Genomic DNA, 16122 nt, shown 5'->3' with positions numbered 1-16122 from the left:
CTATTTTAGGCCGTTGAGGATTATTTTCTTCTGGATCATCAAGAAATGCAGGCATGTAGTTGTTAAGCTCTGACTGAAGACAATGAACCAAATATCTGAAAAAAATAAAATTGTGTATAAATAGTAATATTAAGGCTTCCACCCATTTAAAGAATATTTAGATTCATGAACATAGAAATTAGGCTGATGAAAACCTGCAGCCATGGAAAAAATGAATTTACCTAAGTGTCAACAATTCAACTCTCAGAACAATCCTGCACATATCTCAGTGTCCCACTGAGTTTACCAGGCCTTACTCCTCAGTGTGCTTAGGACTGCATCCTCACTATCTATTATTCACCAAGTTTCCTGAGCAATTTTCCAAGAAACAGATGCATTAAGAAATATTGCTGCACTAATACTGAATTAAAAATACCAAACTGTGCCAAGTCAATTCCTGTTATATTTTGAAACTGACTATGATTTTTATGGGATTGTACGCAGGGGATGTTAGGAGAAGAACTGAGATAAACAACGATCTTATGGCACTTTATTGTTTTGTTGCAACTGACACTGGAAATAGTTACAATGAGACTTAAGCTAGTGATGACTAACTTGTCCCACAGATTTCAGTGGGACTACAACGTGACTTCCTCCGGATTCAACCCAAAACTGTTAAGGAAAAAGGCGGGGTATGTGTGTTTTGATGGGGGGTGACACATTCCCCCCCCCTTTCCAGTGGAATCCTAACATATAATCTACTAGCTCAATTACACAACGCAGATTGCTTGAATCTGGAAAAATAACAAAAGGAGTTTTTTTTTTACTTCTAATTACACAGGTCGCTTGTACATTTCACTCTTAATATAAATTAATTCTAATAAAGAATCTTCAGAATTTTTACTGTGCCCAAGTATAAGGATGAACTCCTCCTCACTTAGAGCATAATAAGATGCAAAATGCACCAGTGGATAAAGCACCTAACAGATATAATAAACAAATGAATTAACCAACTTTCATTTTTTAAAAAATAAAAACACTGGTGATAGCCAATTAATTATACTCTGAGTAGACCCACTGAAATAAGTGCAATAAAGTTCATTGATTTCAATGAGCTTACTCTGGGTATGACTAATATTGGATAACACTCAATATCTGCTTTTAAAGGCATTTGGAAATAAGAATGTATAACTCTTCCTGAATAAGGAAAAACTTGATGAACGTACTATATACAGAAATCTGATTATCTTACTTGAATGCCATTTGAACTAGGTGTGCCAAAACATCTTGCGCATCTAAGGTGATTCGGCTAAGCTCTCGATCCTGCTTAATGAAGTTTAGCAGCTCAGATGCATTTGCCATCCAGAAAGCAAGTGACCCTGCAATATTCTTCTGTTTCTGAAAATATTTTTCGAAAAGTCGTGTAAACATCAAAAGGAAGTCTTCCTCTGGCAATTCAGCTTGCATTCATTATCAAAAGGCTCTGTTTAGATAGACCAGTACCCCCTCCATATTACCAAATATAACTCAGTTACCAGATATTTGCAAAGAATTTCTATGAAACTGTAAGTAATATATGCCGGACATCTTGCAATTGCTTCAAATTACAAGTGATATTTTAATGATAAATTATTAAATATTCCAAATGCCATTTGTGAAATGGAGTTAGCATGTTGTCATGAAATGCGGAAAGCTTAGATGTATGCATTATCTGGTAATCTGTATGTGCGCAAGCACATGTTGACTAATGCCCATTGTCACCCAGATACTGCTAGCCACTGGCTTTGACACCAAGCAACTCAGTATCGAGTACTGATCTATCTCACCATTTCCCGACCACAAATGCTAGGCCAGGCAACCTCAGATGAGATCCAAAGAACAGAACCACAGACAAAACAAAAAAAAAGGGAAGAAAAAGAACTTTTGTCATTATGTCTCCATACTGAAGTGCGTTAAGCAGAAATTATGGAATGCTGATAGGCTGCACAGTCAAAAAAGGATTTTAGTACTGCATGTTCCAGCTGCTGAATGAGGGTTATGAACTGTTCAATCCAGCTGTAGAAATATTGTATTTTTACATGGAAGCAGCATGAGAAACTGAGCTAAGCCAACACAGCTAGGATCAGTTCCCAGCAATATATCCTACCTGATCAACCTGGTCTACCTCCTGGAGAAAAACGAAGGAAATCAAACAGAAGAAAGAAACTTGTGAACATTCATGGTAGTTTTCGAAATCAAACACTAAATATGAAGGCACAAGACTTATGCTCAGTCACATTAAAACATTTCACCACCAGATGTGATACAACTGAGAAAACTTTGTGCAATCCTGCAAAGAGTAACATGGAGATCTGCTCCACAGAAGACAACAGAGCCTTTCCTTTCCATGAGAAGGCAGCTTTACACCAGACTGCCAGACATTGTAGCAGCGTAGCCAGGTCAGTTCAGTTTTCATATATTAAACAGAACTAGTAGAAATGCCAGTTTAAGAGCACTCTTCTATGGTTGTGACTGTTTTATCTCCAGTAATTTTGCCACTAGAATTTGTGCAGTGACAATTAATCCATCTGATACCTACACTCTTCTTACAAAATTTGTTAAATAATCTTACAGTGCTTCTTAATGGACTCTCATAGTGTGTTGTATCATGAATTTCTTTTCTAAGTTTGGATATATGTACACCCTCAACATGTGTTTGATTACATCACCCACAAAAACCTGAAAAATTGGCTGTCTTTTCTGGATTTTCACTGAGATAGATACTGCTTGTACAATAGCTTCTTTTAAAAATGCTTTGAATCTAATTACTTGAATTACTATCTAGGAAGGTCTCTGCAAACAGAACTCCAGTGATTAATTGAAATTCCCAAGTTCTTCCTTCTATTTTACCATATGATTGAAGGGAAGAATAAACATAATTATAATAAAAGTTTGGCTCAAGCTCCATGGAAACTATAGAATTTGCATGCAAAGATCAGGTAGAAAACTATACAGTGCAACCTATGCATGTTTACTCACAAATAATTACTACTGTACTCATTGGAGCTTACTCCCATGTAGGAATATAGAATTACAGCCTAAATTTAACAGAGGCCAAAGGGAATATGATAGGTGTATATTTTTGTACTTAAAATAATTATGTTTTGTATTACATTTCTGTTCAATAAAGGGCTGATCAGATTTTTACAATCAAAGCCAAACTGATAACATTCCATCTATCATAAACTATTCCACAATCTACTGTGAGATTTGCAGATATGCACTCAAAATTGCTAAATGATGGTAGGGACTGCCATTCCAAGAAACCTAGATGCTACAATCTTGTAGAGCAAGGTGTGGAATTGTCTGCCTCAAAATGCATGGTGTGGCACAATACACTTTCTGGAAGAGTTATAGCCTAGTGCCAGGAGGCAGCAGTAGCATGTTGCTTGAAAGAGGGAATCCTACCTCCCAGCAGCACTGCGCTCACAACAGGGATAGACTGAGGGCATTCCAGGTTGACATCATTGTCTTGTAGGTACACGCACATGCGAGATGCTGATGACACCAACCCAGAGCTCCCCCGACCTCACCACTGCCCTGCCGCATACCAGTGCACAAGACCACCACCACCACCAGGAAGGTGCTGCTACCGCCCCATACAACCCTCAATCACTGCTGCTGCCAGGAAGGTTCTACTGGCTTCAATGGGACAGATCTCCATATTATTCAGAGAGTGTAGGACAGGCAGAACTGCGTGCCAAATCTATAGCACTACTAATGTAACAAGGAGACAGGTGAAGACAGAAATAGGACCATTTAAAGGAAAATACAAGTGGAGCCATAATAAATGAATTGCTTTCACAGACAAGTATGTTTTAATTGAAAAATTAAATCTTGGACACAAAAAACTAAAAAATAAAAACCCTGAGTGATGCTGCTGCTGCTGCTGCTGCTGCTCACTTTGGCACCACGTGTACCAAAAATAAAAACTGAGTGACGAACAAGCTATTTGCAGTTGAACGCCTGAATTTCTTTTAAATATAATTACTTCCAATCATTCAAAAAACAACAACTGTTTTTAATATGAATGCATAAATGAGCATATATAGGAGACAGTGGGTTGGATCCAGTTCCCCCTCCACGTTCAGAACCGTTTCTGTCCTTAAAGTAATTGTGAACCAGAGGAGCCTCCCCTGCAATCCACATGCCACTTCCCACACTGAGGTTTTCTTAACTCTTCACAGTAGTTTACAAGGCATACACAAGGCTGCAAGGGGAAGGAGGATTCCATAAAAAGTGTCTTCCTTCAACAGAGCTCCACCCATGAGAATTCTGGATTCAATACATAAAAACAAGGTGTAGCCAATGTGGGGCCTTCCAAATGTTGCTGGACTCCAAGTCTAGCCTGTATGTATGGTGGTCAGGGATGACTGGAGTTGTAGTCCACCACTACCTGAAAGCATCATGTTGACTTACCCCCCCGCCCCCCCGTAGACAACAGCATGGAACCAAATTTTGAGCTCAAGACCCATGCTGGCAAAGAGTGTTACCCAATCTGAGTCCTACTCAGATTAAACCTATTGAAATTAATGGACTTTGGCAACAAATGAAACCTAAAGGTACCAACGACACTAGTCCTATTCAAGAGTAGACCAATGGAAGTTAGTGGAAAAGACTAAGGTTTATTAATTTACTCTGAGTAGAACCTAGCTAAATGCCAATTAAAATGCTTAAATACAGGTGCTTTCTAGTCTTCTAAAACCATGATTATCTGAATCTCTTGTTCAATATCTGACATAAAGATCTATACACGAGTAAGAGAATCCTGTTACTGATCTTATTTTTGTTTTAGAGGACCTTGATTAGTTTTTTGTTTGTTTGTTTTACACTGCAATTGAAATCATTTTGTGTGGTATTTATAAACTGCTCTGTGATATCCATTATCATATTGGCTATGTGATTGCAGCCACAGCTATCAAGTTAAACAATCCTGCTAAAAGCGAAGTATTTTTCGTAATAAAAAAAGGTTAAGCTATGAAAATGTATTCACAGAAATTCTCTTAAAAGTGCAGCTCACCTGTATAACTCCTTCCATCATGCTCACCATCTTGTTGACTATTGCAATGACTTTGTGAGTACGTTCAGCAGGACTGATGTCAGGTCTGTACTGGCTTGACAATACATACCGACATGCCATATACAAAACGTATGTAGGAGACAGCTTAAAATGAACGGTTGAGCTATTGGTGTAATTTATAATGGCAGACAAAAAGGAATCTTCAGCTGCAAAAACCAAAATAAACCAAGATCAGATGAATTCGTAACTTGTTCTATTTATAAGCAAGGTTTATTCCGTTCCCCTTCACCACCATGGGTCACAGAATATACAATTATATAAACAGCTTAAATCATTTCAATTATAAAACTGTTCCAAGTGGAACAGAACAATATAGATTCAGTAAAAGAGGTTGGTCCCTCAGCACAAAATACCTTAACTGTCAAAGGCCAAGGTAAAGAGGTGCATCTTCAACATACAGCAAAAGGCGTACAAGGAAGATGCTGGGCACATTTCTGTGGGGAGGAAGGTCCACAATTCAGGGGCTGCTATAGAGAAAGCCCTCTCCTGGGACATCATACCCTGCATTTCTAAGGGTAGCAGAAGTTCTGAGAGCTCTCTCTGCATATCCAAAGACCTCTAAAGATGGTTTTGCAGATACTTGGGGCCTAAGTTGTTTATTGCTTTAAACTGCAATGTGAACACCTTGAATTGGGTTTGGAAACAAACTGGCAACTAGTGCAGCTATTTCAAAACAGGGGTTATATGAACCCCAACCAGTAATCTGGTTACTATATTTTGAACTAGTTGAATATCTTAAATTGTCTTGCAGGGCAGTCCATATAGAACACACTGGCCTACTGCAAAGTGTAGAGTGGCCAGATGTTGCTGTAATTTGCAGAGCAGGCCACTGAAGAAAACGGATCACTACAGTATACTGATTTGCATGAGGCTAAATTTTTAATAGGTTGAGATCTTTATGCCAAAGAAAGTGTGACTTATCTGAACTAAGAAAAATACCTGGGAGTGATTCTTGTAATCTTTGGGGGAGGGGTGTAGAAATATTTTGAAGGTACATAAAGGAACCTTTCGACAAATGGCTCTGCAAATATGCAACTTCAGGATTTTTTTCTCTTAATTTTTTTAAATTATTATTTTCAACAAAATTTATATACCGGTTGATTTTAGTAAAACCTAAGTAGTTTACAAGTTTACTTAGCAAAACCTAAGTAGTTAAACTTCCAAATTAGTTTAAAATTCTTGATAAAACCAATGCCTTTATTTAGCGTGAGAGCTACTTCTATTTCTGCCTTCATCTCTTACTTCTAACTTTGTGGTCCCATGGGAAAGGCATAGGATTGATAGCTATAACCTTTAACAACTATTACACTTTGTAGCATTTCACTGGCTTTTGTAAGGAGTATGAATGGGACTGAGGGGAAAATGTGACCACTGTCCAAACTGCTTGCATATTTGAAGTTATCTATAAAAATGAAATAAAAACTGTTAGTAAAAAATTGTCACACCTAACCAGATTTTGTTTGAAATGTTAATACTTACAGCTTTCCCTGAATTCAATGCTTGCAGGTAATATCAATTCAGGTCCATGTGTGTCCTGAGGTCTACAGACAGAAAGCAGATCTTTAAAAGTCCAGTTTAAAGAGTGAAAATTAATTCCACTATCAAAAGATACAGACTTTTCCAAAGGCTTTGCTTCTGGGACTTTATTCACCATTTTTGTTCACATGAACTGAAAAATACAGTACAGGGGGCAAAAAATATTGATTCTCCCCTCTTCTTGTTAGATTCACTCTCAAGTTCTACTTGATCATTAACAAGATAGATCATGAACTGAAGGTCTGCATTATAGATGAATATGAAATTTTAATGAATTTGCAGTGCACAAGGCAGCCTGTCAGCTGCTGTAAACAGCTCATGTTACACACACAGACCCCTGCATGAGGCTACATAAAAGAAGAACGAGAGGTTAGCTTACTAGCACCACACTAAATCCACAGGTGCTACTACAATGTAATAGATACAACCATTTCAAAAACTATGTTTTTATGAGACCTGGAAGGCTGGGTCATATGCAAGCAGGTCAATTAATGAATGACTAATAGCTTAATATGTGAACTAATGTGACATAAAGTGACAGAGAAAATTAACTGTGGTTTTATACTTAAAACAGCCCGTTATCACTTTCAAATGTGTAAACCAGAGAGTCTCTGGTTACAAGATGAAGTATGTGTCTGTAACGGAAGTGACATTTACTATTGCCTACTGACTGGAGGGCAAGCCATTTTTTCAAATCAATCGAACAGCTCCACATGAACAGAAGTTATTAATATTGCAGTTGTTGAATAAGGGATTATTATGATGACTGGAATGTAATGGAAATTAGTAAGATTTTGGAACACAGAAATAAAGCAAATAATCAAGCCATCAATCCAAGCATGCGGGAGGCAACTTTATCTAAATTATATAATTCAGTATTCAAATGATTGGTATTAATAATTGTATTATAAATTGGTATTGTTATAATGAGGCTATTATTGAATTGTAATTGAAAACTAATAAAAATTACTATTTTTAAAAAATCAATCCAACAGTACTAGCCTGCAGCTTGAAACCTTATGTGGTCACACTTTTCCATTACCAGCAAAGGTTTCCCCATTTTCTCCAGTAGCACAAGGCTATTGCCAGCCATTTCAAAATGTGTACTGAGTTTAAATCAGAAATAAGCATATATTTCTCTTGACACTGCATAAGAAACTGACAACCTGAAAATGCCCATTTGAAAATAGATGCAGCAAGTCGTTTATCATCATGGTCTCTGCTCACTAACCTCTTTCAACTCAGTTAAATTTGTACTTGGGAACATTTAATTAGATCTGCCTTCATTCCCTCTTTTGACCATAATTTAATATGGCAATGGCTTCCCCAGCTATTCTGCTGCCAGTTACACTTAAATATATGTCTGAGTTGCACAACTCCTCCTCCCCCTTTTAAAGCAGTATAATGACTGCCTTAGCTCAGACAGATTTCACATTAAATTTGAACACAATCTGAATCATGACTATTGGCAGGACTATGAAATTGTGATTTGTGTTTTGCTATCTCTTTTACATGAGAAATTCCTGAAGTGGTTTGAAACGTAATACAGTACAGTATTCAAAACATGTAATCCTATCTATGGCAAATGTAGTTCTGAAAGTGCAAAGGCTTTCCCCAATCCAAATAATGCAAAAGGCCCACTTGTTTCTGAAAAGTTGTATTATCCTATTACCACACCTGCGTCTAAAGATTTGCCAGACAGCCTGATATTTATGCATATTTTAATGCTCTTTCGCTAAAAATGAAATGCACCATGTCTTGCTTTATTCAAAAAAACCAACACCCATGGAATCCTTTGAAATCAAATATTTTGCCTTAAAAAAATATATTAAACAATTCTGCATCTTACATCTACATCCTACCATATTCTGTCCTGCTTCTGTAGTAAAATGAAGTTGATTATCAAAATATACAGTCTGCCCATATCAACCTTAGAAATTGAAAAACGTTATTTGGTACCTGCCATCCTGCCTGTGGTAATCCTGCTGTTCTATTCTGATCATTGGCTTGACCATGCCTCGTTCAGCTGTGCTGGATGCCGACATTCTGTCACTATCCAATCTGTTGGTACTCTGTTCCACACAAGATTAGAAGCATTTATCACAAAACATATCAGAGATTTGCCTTGCCCACCCTTTCTCTGCAGCTATAAGTTAATGTTGGACACATTTTAGAGTGTACTCTCTATTCATGTGAGAAGTGAGTTCCAACAATGCACTCCAGGACAGTGATCCAATACTATTTTGACAGGTACAGAAATTCAATAAAGAGGTTCCTTGATAAAACTATCTGAAAAGGTTGATTTTCAGTTAAAAAATGCTTTGTTTTACAAGACCTAAGTGAAGTTCATATAGAATGAGAAACCATACTTTAAATTAAGCAAAACTTCCTATGATGGCTAAACCTAGGTGTCAGGGAACTGCCATCAGAACTAGAGGAGGAGGAGGCGAGGCTCCACAGCGATGCTGGAGAGGGGCCAAGCAGGGAGAGAGGCAGGTCTCCTGTTGGGGAAGAAAATCAGCGCAACACCAGGGATAGAGGGGGGCCAATGGGGGAAGCAGAGAGCAGGCTCCAGGACTCTTCACAGGAGACCAGCGAGGAGAGCACAGGTCCTCCGCTACCCACGCCCTCCCTGCACAGAAGACTTCCGCGCAGGGAGAGTAGGAGGAGACTGGGCGTCAAACAACTTTTATGTTGGAAAAGGTTTAAGAAACGCCCACTGACGGATTCTGCCAGCGACTGAACAGCCACGGAGTGGATGGCTGTCCAGCGAGAAATGGTTTAACCAGCCAACCTAGCCCAGAGCAGCAAGTATTTACGCACAAGCAACCCCTAAAGCCATTACACTAGGGAAATGTGGTTTGGTAAGCTATGATTAATGAAGTTATGAAACCTTGTTCTGATCCTGCCTAGTTCTGACTCTCCATAGTTTAAACTGACTACAGTTCCAAGTTTGGATGTCACAGGGAAGTGTCATAATATCCCATCAGAAGCTTTCAATCTCTTTTTCTTGTATATATACATCCGAAGAGGAAAGAAAAAGGAGGAAATATGAACAGCTGAGGCTTGTGCATATAAAATAAAACTATGATAACACATGAAGCCCTAAATACGTTTTAGTAATATATACTAAAAATCTGGCCATGAAGTCAGTCAGTAAGCTTTCTTCCAAAGAGTAGAGGCTTACTACTCTCTAAAGAAAGCTTACTGACTGACTGACTGACTGACTTCACAGCCAGATTTTCAGTATATATTACTAAAACGTTTTTAAATTATCAGTTGTAAAATGACTTAGCACATTTCTAGGCCTGGTGACAATTTGTTACCTTGCTTGCAGGCAATCCTGTTCCACTATGGACATCTCCTTCCAAATCAAATGTAGTTTCCTGTACAGCTCTAAAAAGACAACATACATTCAAGAACTAATTATTAGCAACATATAATATCCAGACACACAGCACAACAATGTTTCGACTAATCGCTTCTGGAATTTGTTAGCAGCTGCAAATATACATTATGTTTACACACAGAAAGATTTTATCTCATTTTCAAAGAATGACACTATAGGTAAAGGTAAAGGGACCCCTGACCATTAGGTCCAGTCATGGCTGACTCTGGGGTTGCGGTGCTCATCTCGCTTTATTGGCCTAGGGAGCGGCGAACTGCTAGGTTGGCAGGAGACACTATAGAAAGGTCACTAAAAGAAATTTAGGAAGTTACTTCAAAACTTCCACATTTTAATCTGTTCTGCTCATTGATATTCTTACCATTATTTTATTTGTTGTACTTATTGTTGGCTCTCATAGTCATTTTATGGAAAGGCAGTGCAGAAATGTTATAAACAAAACTCTCTCTCTCTCTCTTGCAAATACAAAGATAGTTCAACACTTGTTTCTTCATGCTACTACAGTTCAGGGACCACTGTGATTTCCATCATGCCTTACCTCATGACATATAAAGAATACATTTAAATGCATGTAATATGAAAGGTGTGCAGCATTTTCTTCCAAGTATCCTTGGTTTTATAAAATTATAACATTTATAAAATTATTATAGTATAGCATGGAGCCTTTAGCTATGTTGACTTTGCTCTTTTATTAATGGAACTCTACAACACAACATTAGTTTTAAGTATGAATTAAGCAACTGGAAATTCCAAAAGATTTCACAAGATGGAGCAAGAGTATTAAACATTAGTAAGAAGATAATTGTATTATTCTTATCAGGGTTGCCACTTGAAAAATGAAACATTGCTATGCCATCACCATCTTAAATAATTTCCTGAGTTTGGGATTATTGCTTGAAAATGGTGATTTACCCAGCTTTGAGTCGTGAACTTTTCACCATGTGTCCTGCATCTAGACGTCCTTTAGGAATGTGATCTTGAATGGGATCCACAAATTTAAATACGTGAGAGGTCCCAAACTGAACCTTCATACCACTTTGCAGCATAGTGGTCTCTGAGATCCGCTGACCTTCTACATAAGTCTCGGCATCAATGCTTCTTGGGGTAACTGTAACAACTCCATCCATATTAGTGAGGTCACAATGATGAGGCTGAATTCCTGGACCAAACAACTGAAAATAAATAACCAAAATTTAGAAGCAGCAAAACTGATACCAGGTTTTTTTAAAAAAAATAAAAATAAAACCTATGCTAATATGTGTTTTGGTTTAAATAAGCAAAGTACTTTTTTCAATATTAATTGCATTAGTTCAGCATCAGTTTCCTCAAAATGTACCATGAGTGATGGGATCAAGTATCTTTCAGAAACCACCAAAAGCTGCCATCTGTGAATGCATGTAAGGTGATGAGTATAATGACTGGGTAATAGCAACATTAACTGAAGAATAACTATGTTATCTTGTAGAAAAATACCAGCTAGCATCCGTGCTAGTCCACACACATACGTTTACAACTTTCAAAACTGAAGCCTTTTTTATTATATTTTTCCTGGTTCCCACTTCATTAATATTTTTCAGTACACAACTGAACATGAAGCTAAGTAGTTATGATAGAAAGGGTTGACCAGCAGCATTTAAAAATATTGGGCTGTATCATGCTCAGAAAAGATCCCATTGAAATTAATTAATCTAAGGTAGTCATGTCGATTAATTTAAATGGGAGCACAGGCAACTACCAATTGTATGGCGGTTACGTTCCTGACACCCGCGCTTTGGAAGAATGAGCATAAGCCCTCTCCACCCAGTTCTGCCCCTGGCCCACCTCCTTTTCCGGCTACTTCCAGGTCATCACACATAAATTGGTCATTGCCTGTATGTACTTTGAGTGGGACTAACAATGAATACAAGCAACTGGATACAGTCAACCACCCAGATCAACAAACTGTCTAGGTTCTGAAAGTCTGGAAAGTATATCATTCCTCTTCCCATGGTCACACAAAGGTTTCAGCACAATTCAATGTCAAAACAAATGATGGGTTGTTGCAATGATAACATGTTGCAAATTCATGGGGGTAACCAGAATTTTTATTAGGGGGTACAGACATTTTGTTTGGAGGGGGCCCCAGAACCTCAGTTTGCTATGTATTTTTATTGATGTTTATTGATGAGGGGCAGCTGCCCCTCCCTGCTCCCCTTGGCTATGATCATGGTTCCAATGGCTTTAGGATTGTGCACTCTCCTTCCCCCCGGGGTCGGGGGTCTAAAGTTGCTCTTAATAATAAACCAATTTTTTTGTCTGATCCAAATATGGGAGACTGCAGCTTGCATAAACCAAACTCTCTTTCTTGACTCAATAAACGTTTCCTACCTGTATGGAGTTGTCATCAAATTTTTCTGTACCAACTTCTGTCACACTTAACTGCAGACGATAGAGCTTTGGTTTATCTCTTGAGTCAGAGCCATCTGCAAGTAAGAACAAGTTATTTTGTTTGCAAAAGTAATTAAAGCATGTAATTTTTTAAAAAATGAATATACACAAGGACATTGCATAACAAAATACCATTGCTGGAATTCCAAAGCATATTTCAATTAAGCTTTAAAAAAGTATTTATTTCAGTAGTTATGTTTATGTTATTATACATAAATCCAGGAGGTCTTCAAATAACTAATACTAAAAACATATAAAGACATACTAGCACTGGGAAATTTGAGATAATACAGGAAGAAACATTAAATATACTGGATGACATCCAACTAAGTCACACTTAAAGTAGATACAATGAAATCAATCAAGTTAAGTTAAATCCCTTTATTTCAACTGGTCTACTCTGAACTAGATATCATTACCTGGTTGTATCAAATTAAGTGATGCTTGGAGTATACCATTTTAATCAATGGACTTGATTTCAACGTGTCTACCCTGAGTATAAGTTGGTATGATAGAATCCAATTGTTTTCCTTACCACAATTTCCAATTTGTACCGTATTTTTCGCCCTATAGGGCGCACCGGCCCATAGGACACACCTCGGGTTTTTGGGGGGAAACGAATAAAACAAAAATTATTTCCCCCCCCCCAGCCGCGGGGCTGGGGCGGGGGAAGCCTGAGTTTCCCCCGACCCCAACCCCCAGAACAGGCTGCTATCCGCAAGCCTTGCGAGCCCGGCGGCAACTCCCGCCGGGCTCGCAAGGCTTGCGGATAGCTTCCTGAAGCCTGGAGAGCGAGAGGGGTCGGTGCGCACCGACGCCTCTCGCTCTCCAGGCTTCAGCAAAAACCTGTATTCACCCCATAGGACGCACACACGTTTCCCCTTCATTTTTGGAGGGGGAAAAGTGCGTCCTATAGGGCGAAAAATACGGTATATACAATATATTGTATATATTGTAAACCGCCCTGTGATTTTTGAATGAAGGGCAGTATAGAATGCACGAATGTACATACATACATACATACATACAAACATACAAACAATTTAAAGAGTACAAACAAAATGTTTTAATAAGTGCTGCCTCCCACTGCCTCAAAAAAGAAACATTGGGTTTGTGCACTAAATTATCCCTGATTTTATCTTTCAGTAGCTGCTGATGTGCATATTTCCCTTCCTTAGGATCTATGGATAAAGGGCAAGTTAGAAATATCATAAATAAACAAATAAAATATTCCATTTAGTGGATTTTCTTTCTTTTTTAAAATGTTCTTCACATTTTAATATATTACTGTTCATGGTTTCTCAGTTCTCACACTAATTGCATATAAGTAGTGGTGATGTGCACCATACCTCCGAACTTGGCTGCTGGGGAGAATTGTACACATATCTAAAAGTGTAATTCATGGATCAATTATCCTGAGAGACTGTCAGAAGTATTTTGAGGCTACTGGTACAGGTGAAAAGAAATGTAGCAGAGGGGTGCTTCTAGCGACACAACAGGCCAGATCCTTATCTCCTTACCCCCCTGGCAGGCCAAATTTGACAGGCGGGCAATCAACTGACAGTGGGCTTTAAAATCAGGATTGTTGGGACTTCAAAGCTAGCGCAGCAAGATTTGAAAGTCCTGCTGCTGTTTGCAAGCGGCTTTCTAACAGCCCCTATGCTCCTGTTTGACAGAGCTCAAACATCTCTCTCTCTCTCTCTCTCTCTCTCTCTCTGTGTGTGTGTGTGTGTGTGAGAGAGAGAGAGAGAGAGAGAGAGCTCATGAGAGAAAGAGAGAGCCCTTTGTGAAAGTTAGAAATCCCATGTGCAGGCAATGATTTCAAAAGAAAGCTGTCTTTTGAAAGCATTGCCTGTGCGCAAGTAGCCATTGTTTGCAAAAGGCACTGCTTTTAACACCCTCTATGCCCATTTGAAGCTCAAACTGGTGGGGGGCAGTGTCTGAAAGCCCTTGAAAAAGGGATAAATATGCTGTGCAGAAATACTTTACTTCTCTCTATGCTGTGCAGCCAATACAAGATTAAATCCTGTCCTTCCACCCACTGCCTGACACCACCAGTGATCCCAGCCGATGGTTGGGTGAAAACAGCATGGCATTCCAAATGCTACTGTGGGCCAGAGGTTCCCTACCCCTGATGCAGCATTTTCCCATACATGTTAAATTCCTTTTCCCCAACTGAGCATTCAGTGGATTCCACTGAACATTCACACCAACCATATAGTTACATAGTAAAGCAGTATTCATTAAGAACAATCCTGATTAATTCCAGTTTAGGGAAGTAATATTAAGATGCTCTTATGTTGATCTATTCTTGCTGCAGGACTTACACAAGTAGCTGCCTCAACATGAGACTTTGTTTCAGTTATTAAGCAGAGTTCTCACTCTTGCTGCATTCAATACATAAGCAAAAGCAACAATATGTACTAATTAAGCAGTCACAGGAGGCAGTGGAGAGATCACAAAGATCTGCCCAGATAAAAGCTACATTAAAAGCAGAACTTTTAATATAAAAAATGCTGACTTTCCCTTAAGAGAAACAAACACGTTTAACCTGATTATATAAAAGGTAGTTCAATATCATTTTATGTACACACTTTAGGTACTTGGAGGAAGGGCAGTGTGTGTGTGTGTGTGTGTGTGTGTGTGTGTGTGTGTGTGTGATTTCTACTTATAAGAGCAACAGCAAAACTAAGGAGCATTGTTCCTTCTAATGTTGAATTACTCAGTCCCAGTGCACCAACATCATTATAGCCAAAATAGGCTCACTGAGCAATAAGAGGGAAATAACAGCATGCTTGGATCAATCCCAAGGTATGCACTAGTACAAAAAAAATGAGGGGCGGGAACCAACGGAGACAATTCCGTTTTTTAAAAGGTTTCAAATATAACTGTGCCGGATATATAGCACATGCCGGATGTACCCTGCTCCCTTACTGTATAAGGGTGCTATTAAACTAAGTTTTACTCAGAACTGACCCATTGAAATCAATGTCCATGAGTTTGTCCGGTAATTTCAACAGGTCTACTCTGAGTAAAACTTAGTTGAATGCTACCTATAATTTCCAGACCAGAGGTCATGTGGCAGGCTTTCAAAAGCTATTGCACAAGCTCTTGGTGGTGAAGGGATGACAGAAACAGGAAGGAAAATGAGAGATGGGGAAAATTATTTTTAAATCATTTAGCTGGGCTATAATAAGCTTTTATCTACGGTCAGCTTGTGGTGTGCTATGCAATTGTTTGAAGGAAGAGCAAACCAAAAGACAACAAACTGAGGAGCTGGAACAGAGACAGCTGGTGGCAGGAGATTTTTTAAAAGGAGAGAATGTAATAAGAAAATGTTGTTTAAAAACAGCAGTGAATGACAACCTGATCTGGTTGGAAACAGAGGACAGGAAAAAAGGGAGGTTTGTCTCTCCTTTCTCCATACTTTTCCTCACCCATGAAAGTCACCCCATAACTGCTATTTGTGCTCATGCTAACTTTCCTGGGGCAAATGAGGGGGAAGGGCAATTTACACTGAAGAAACAGCCTAAGTGGGGAGAAGGGTTTGTTAGTGCCATGGTCCTCATCATCCCTCAATAGGCAGTTCCTAGTTAGGTGATGGCCGGGTGTGTGAATCATTCTTCCAGCTGTGTATTTAATCATTACAGTGGAG

The 16122-nt window shown here is 38.7% G+C and overlaps 1 protein-coding gene across 14 annotated transcripts in view; it reads right to left on the bottom strand.

The window, feature by feature from the left end:
- Nucleotides 1–16122, bottom strand: part of AFDN (afadin, adherens junction formation factor) — a 91570-nt gene that overhangs the window by 36399 nt on the left and 39049 nt on the right. For 9 of the 14 annotated variants that reach the window (XM_083605959.1, XM_083605972.1, XM_083605965.1 and 6 more), the window contains 9 exons: nucleotides 12408–12502; nucleotides 10953–11212; nucleotides 9961–10030; nucleotides 8594–8706; nucleotides 6578–6639; nucleotides 5039–5244; nucleotides 2126–2146; nucleotides 1232–1377; nucleotides 1–95 (listed from right to left, as the gene is read on the bottom strand). In XM_083605959.1, the coding sequence (XP_083462085.1) occupies nucleotides 1–95; nucleotides 1232–1377; nucleotides 2126–2146; nucleotides 5039–5244; nucleotides 6578–6639; nucleotides 8594–8706; nucleotides 9961–10030; nucleotides 10953–11212; nucleotides 12408–12502 (1068 nt within the window). The remainder of the gene's footprint in view (nucleotides 96–1231; nucleotides 1378–2125; nucleotides 2147–5038; nucleotides 5245–6577; nucleotides 6640–8593; nucleotides 8707–9960; nucleotides 10031–10952; nucleotides 11213–12407; nucleotides 12503–16122) is intronic. The other 5 variants (XM_083605961.1, XM_083605970.1, XM_083605964.1 and 2 more) reach the window with 1 other exon arrangement.

The sequence above is a fragment of the Podarcis filfolensis genome (genome assembly GCF_964270895.1).
Source record: "Podarcis filfolensis genome assembly, chromosome: 3".
NCBI lineage: Eukaryota > Metazoa > Chordata > Lepidosauria > Squamata > Lacertidae > Podarcis > Podarcis filfolensis.
The sequence above is the reverse complement of the archived record's forward strand: the minus strand, read 5'-3'. Positions and strand labels throughout refer to the sequence as shown.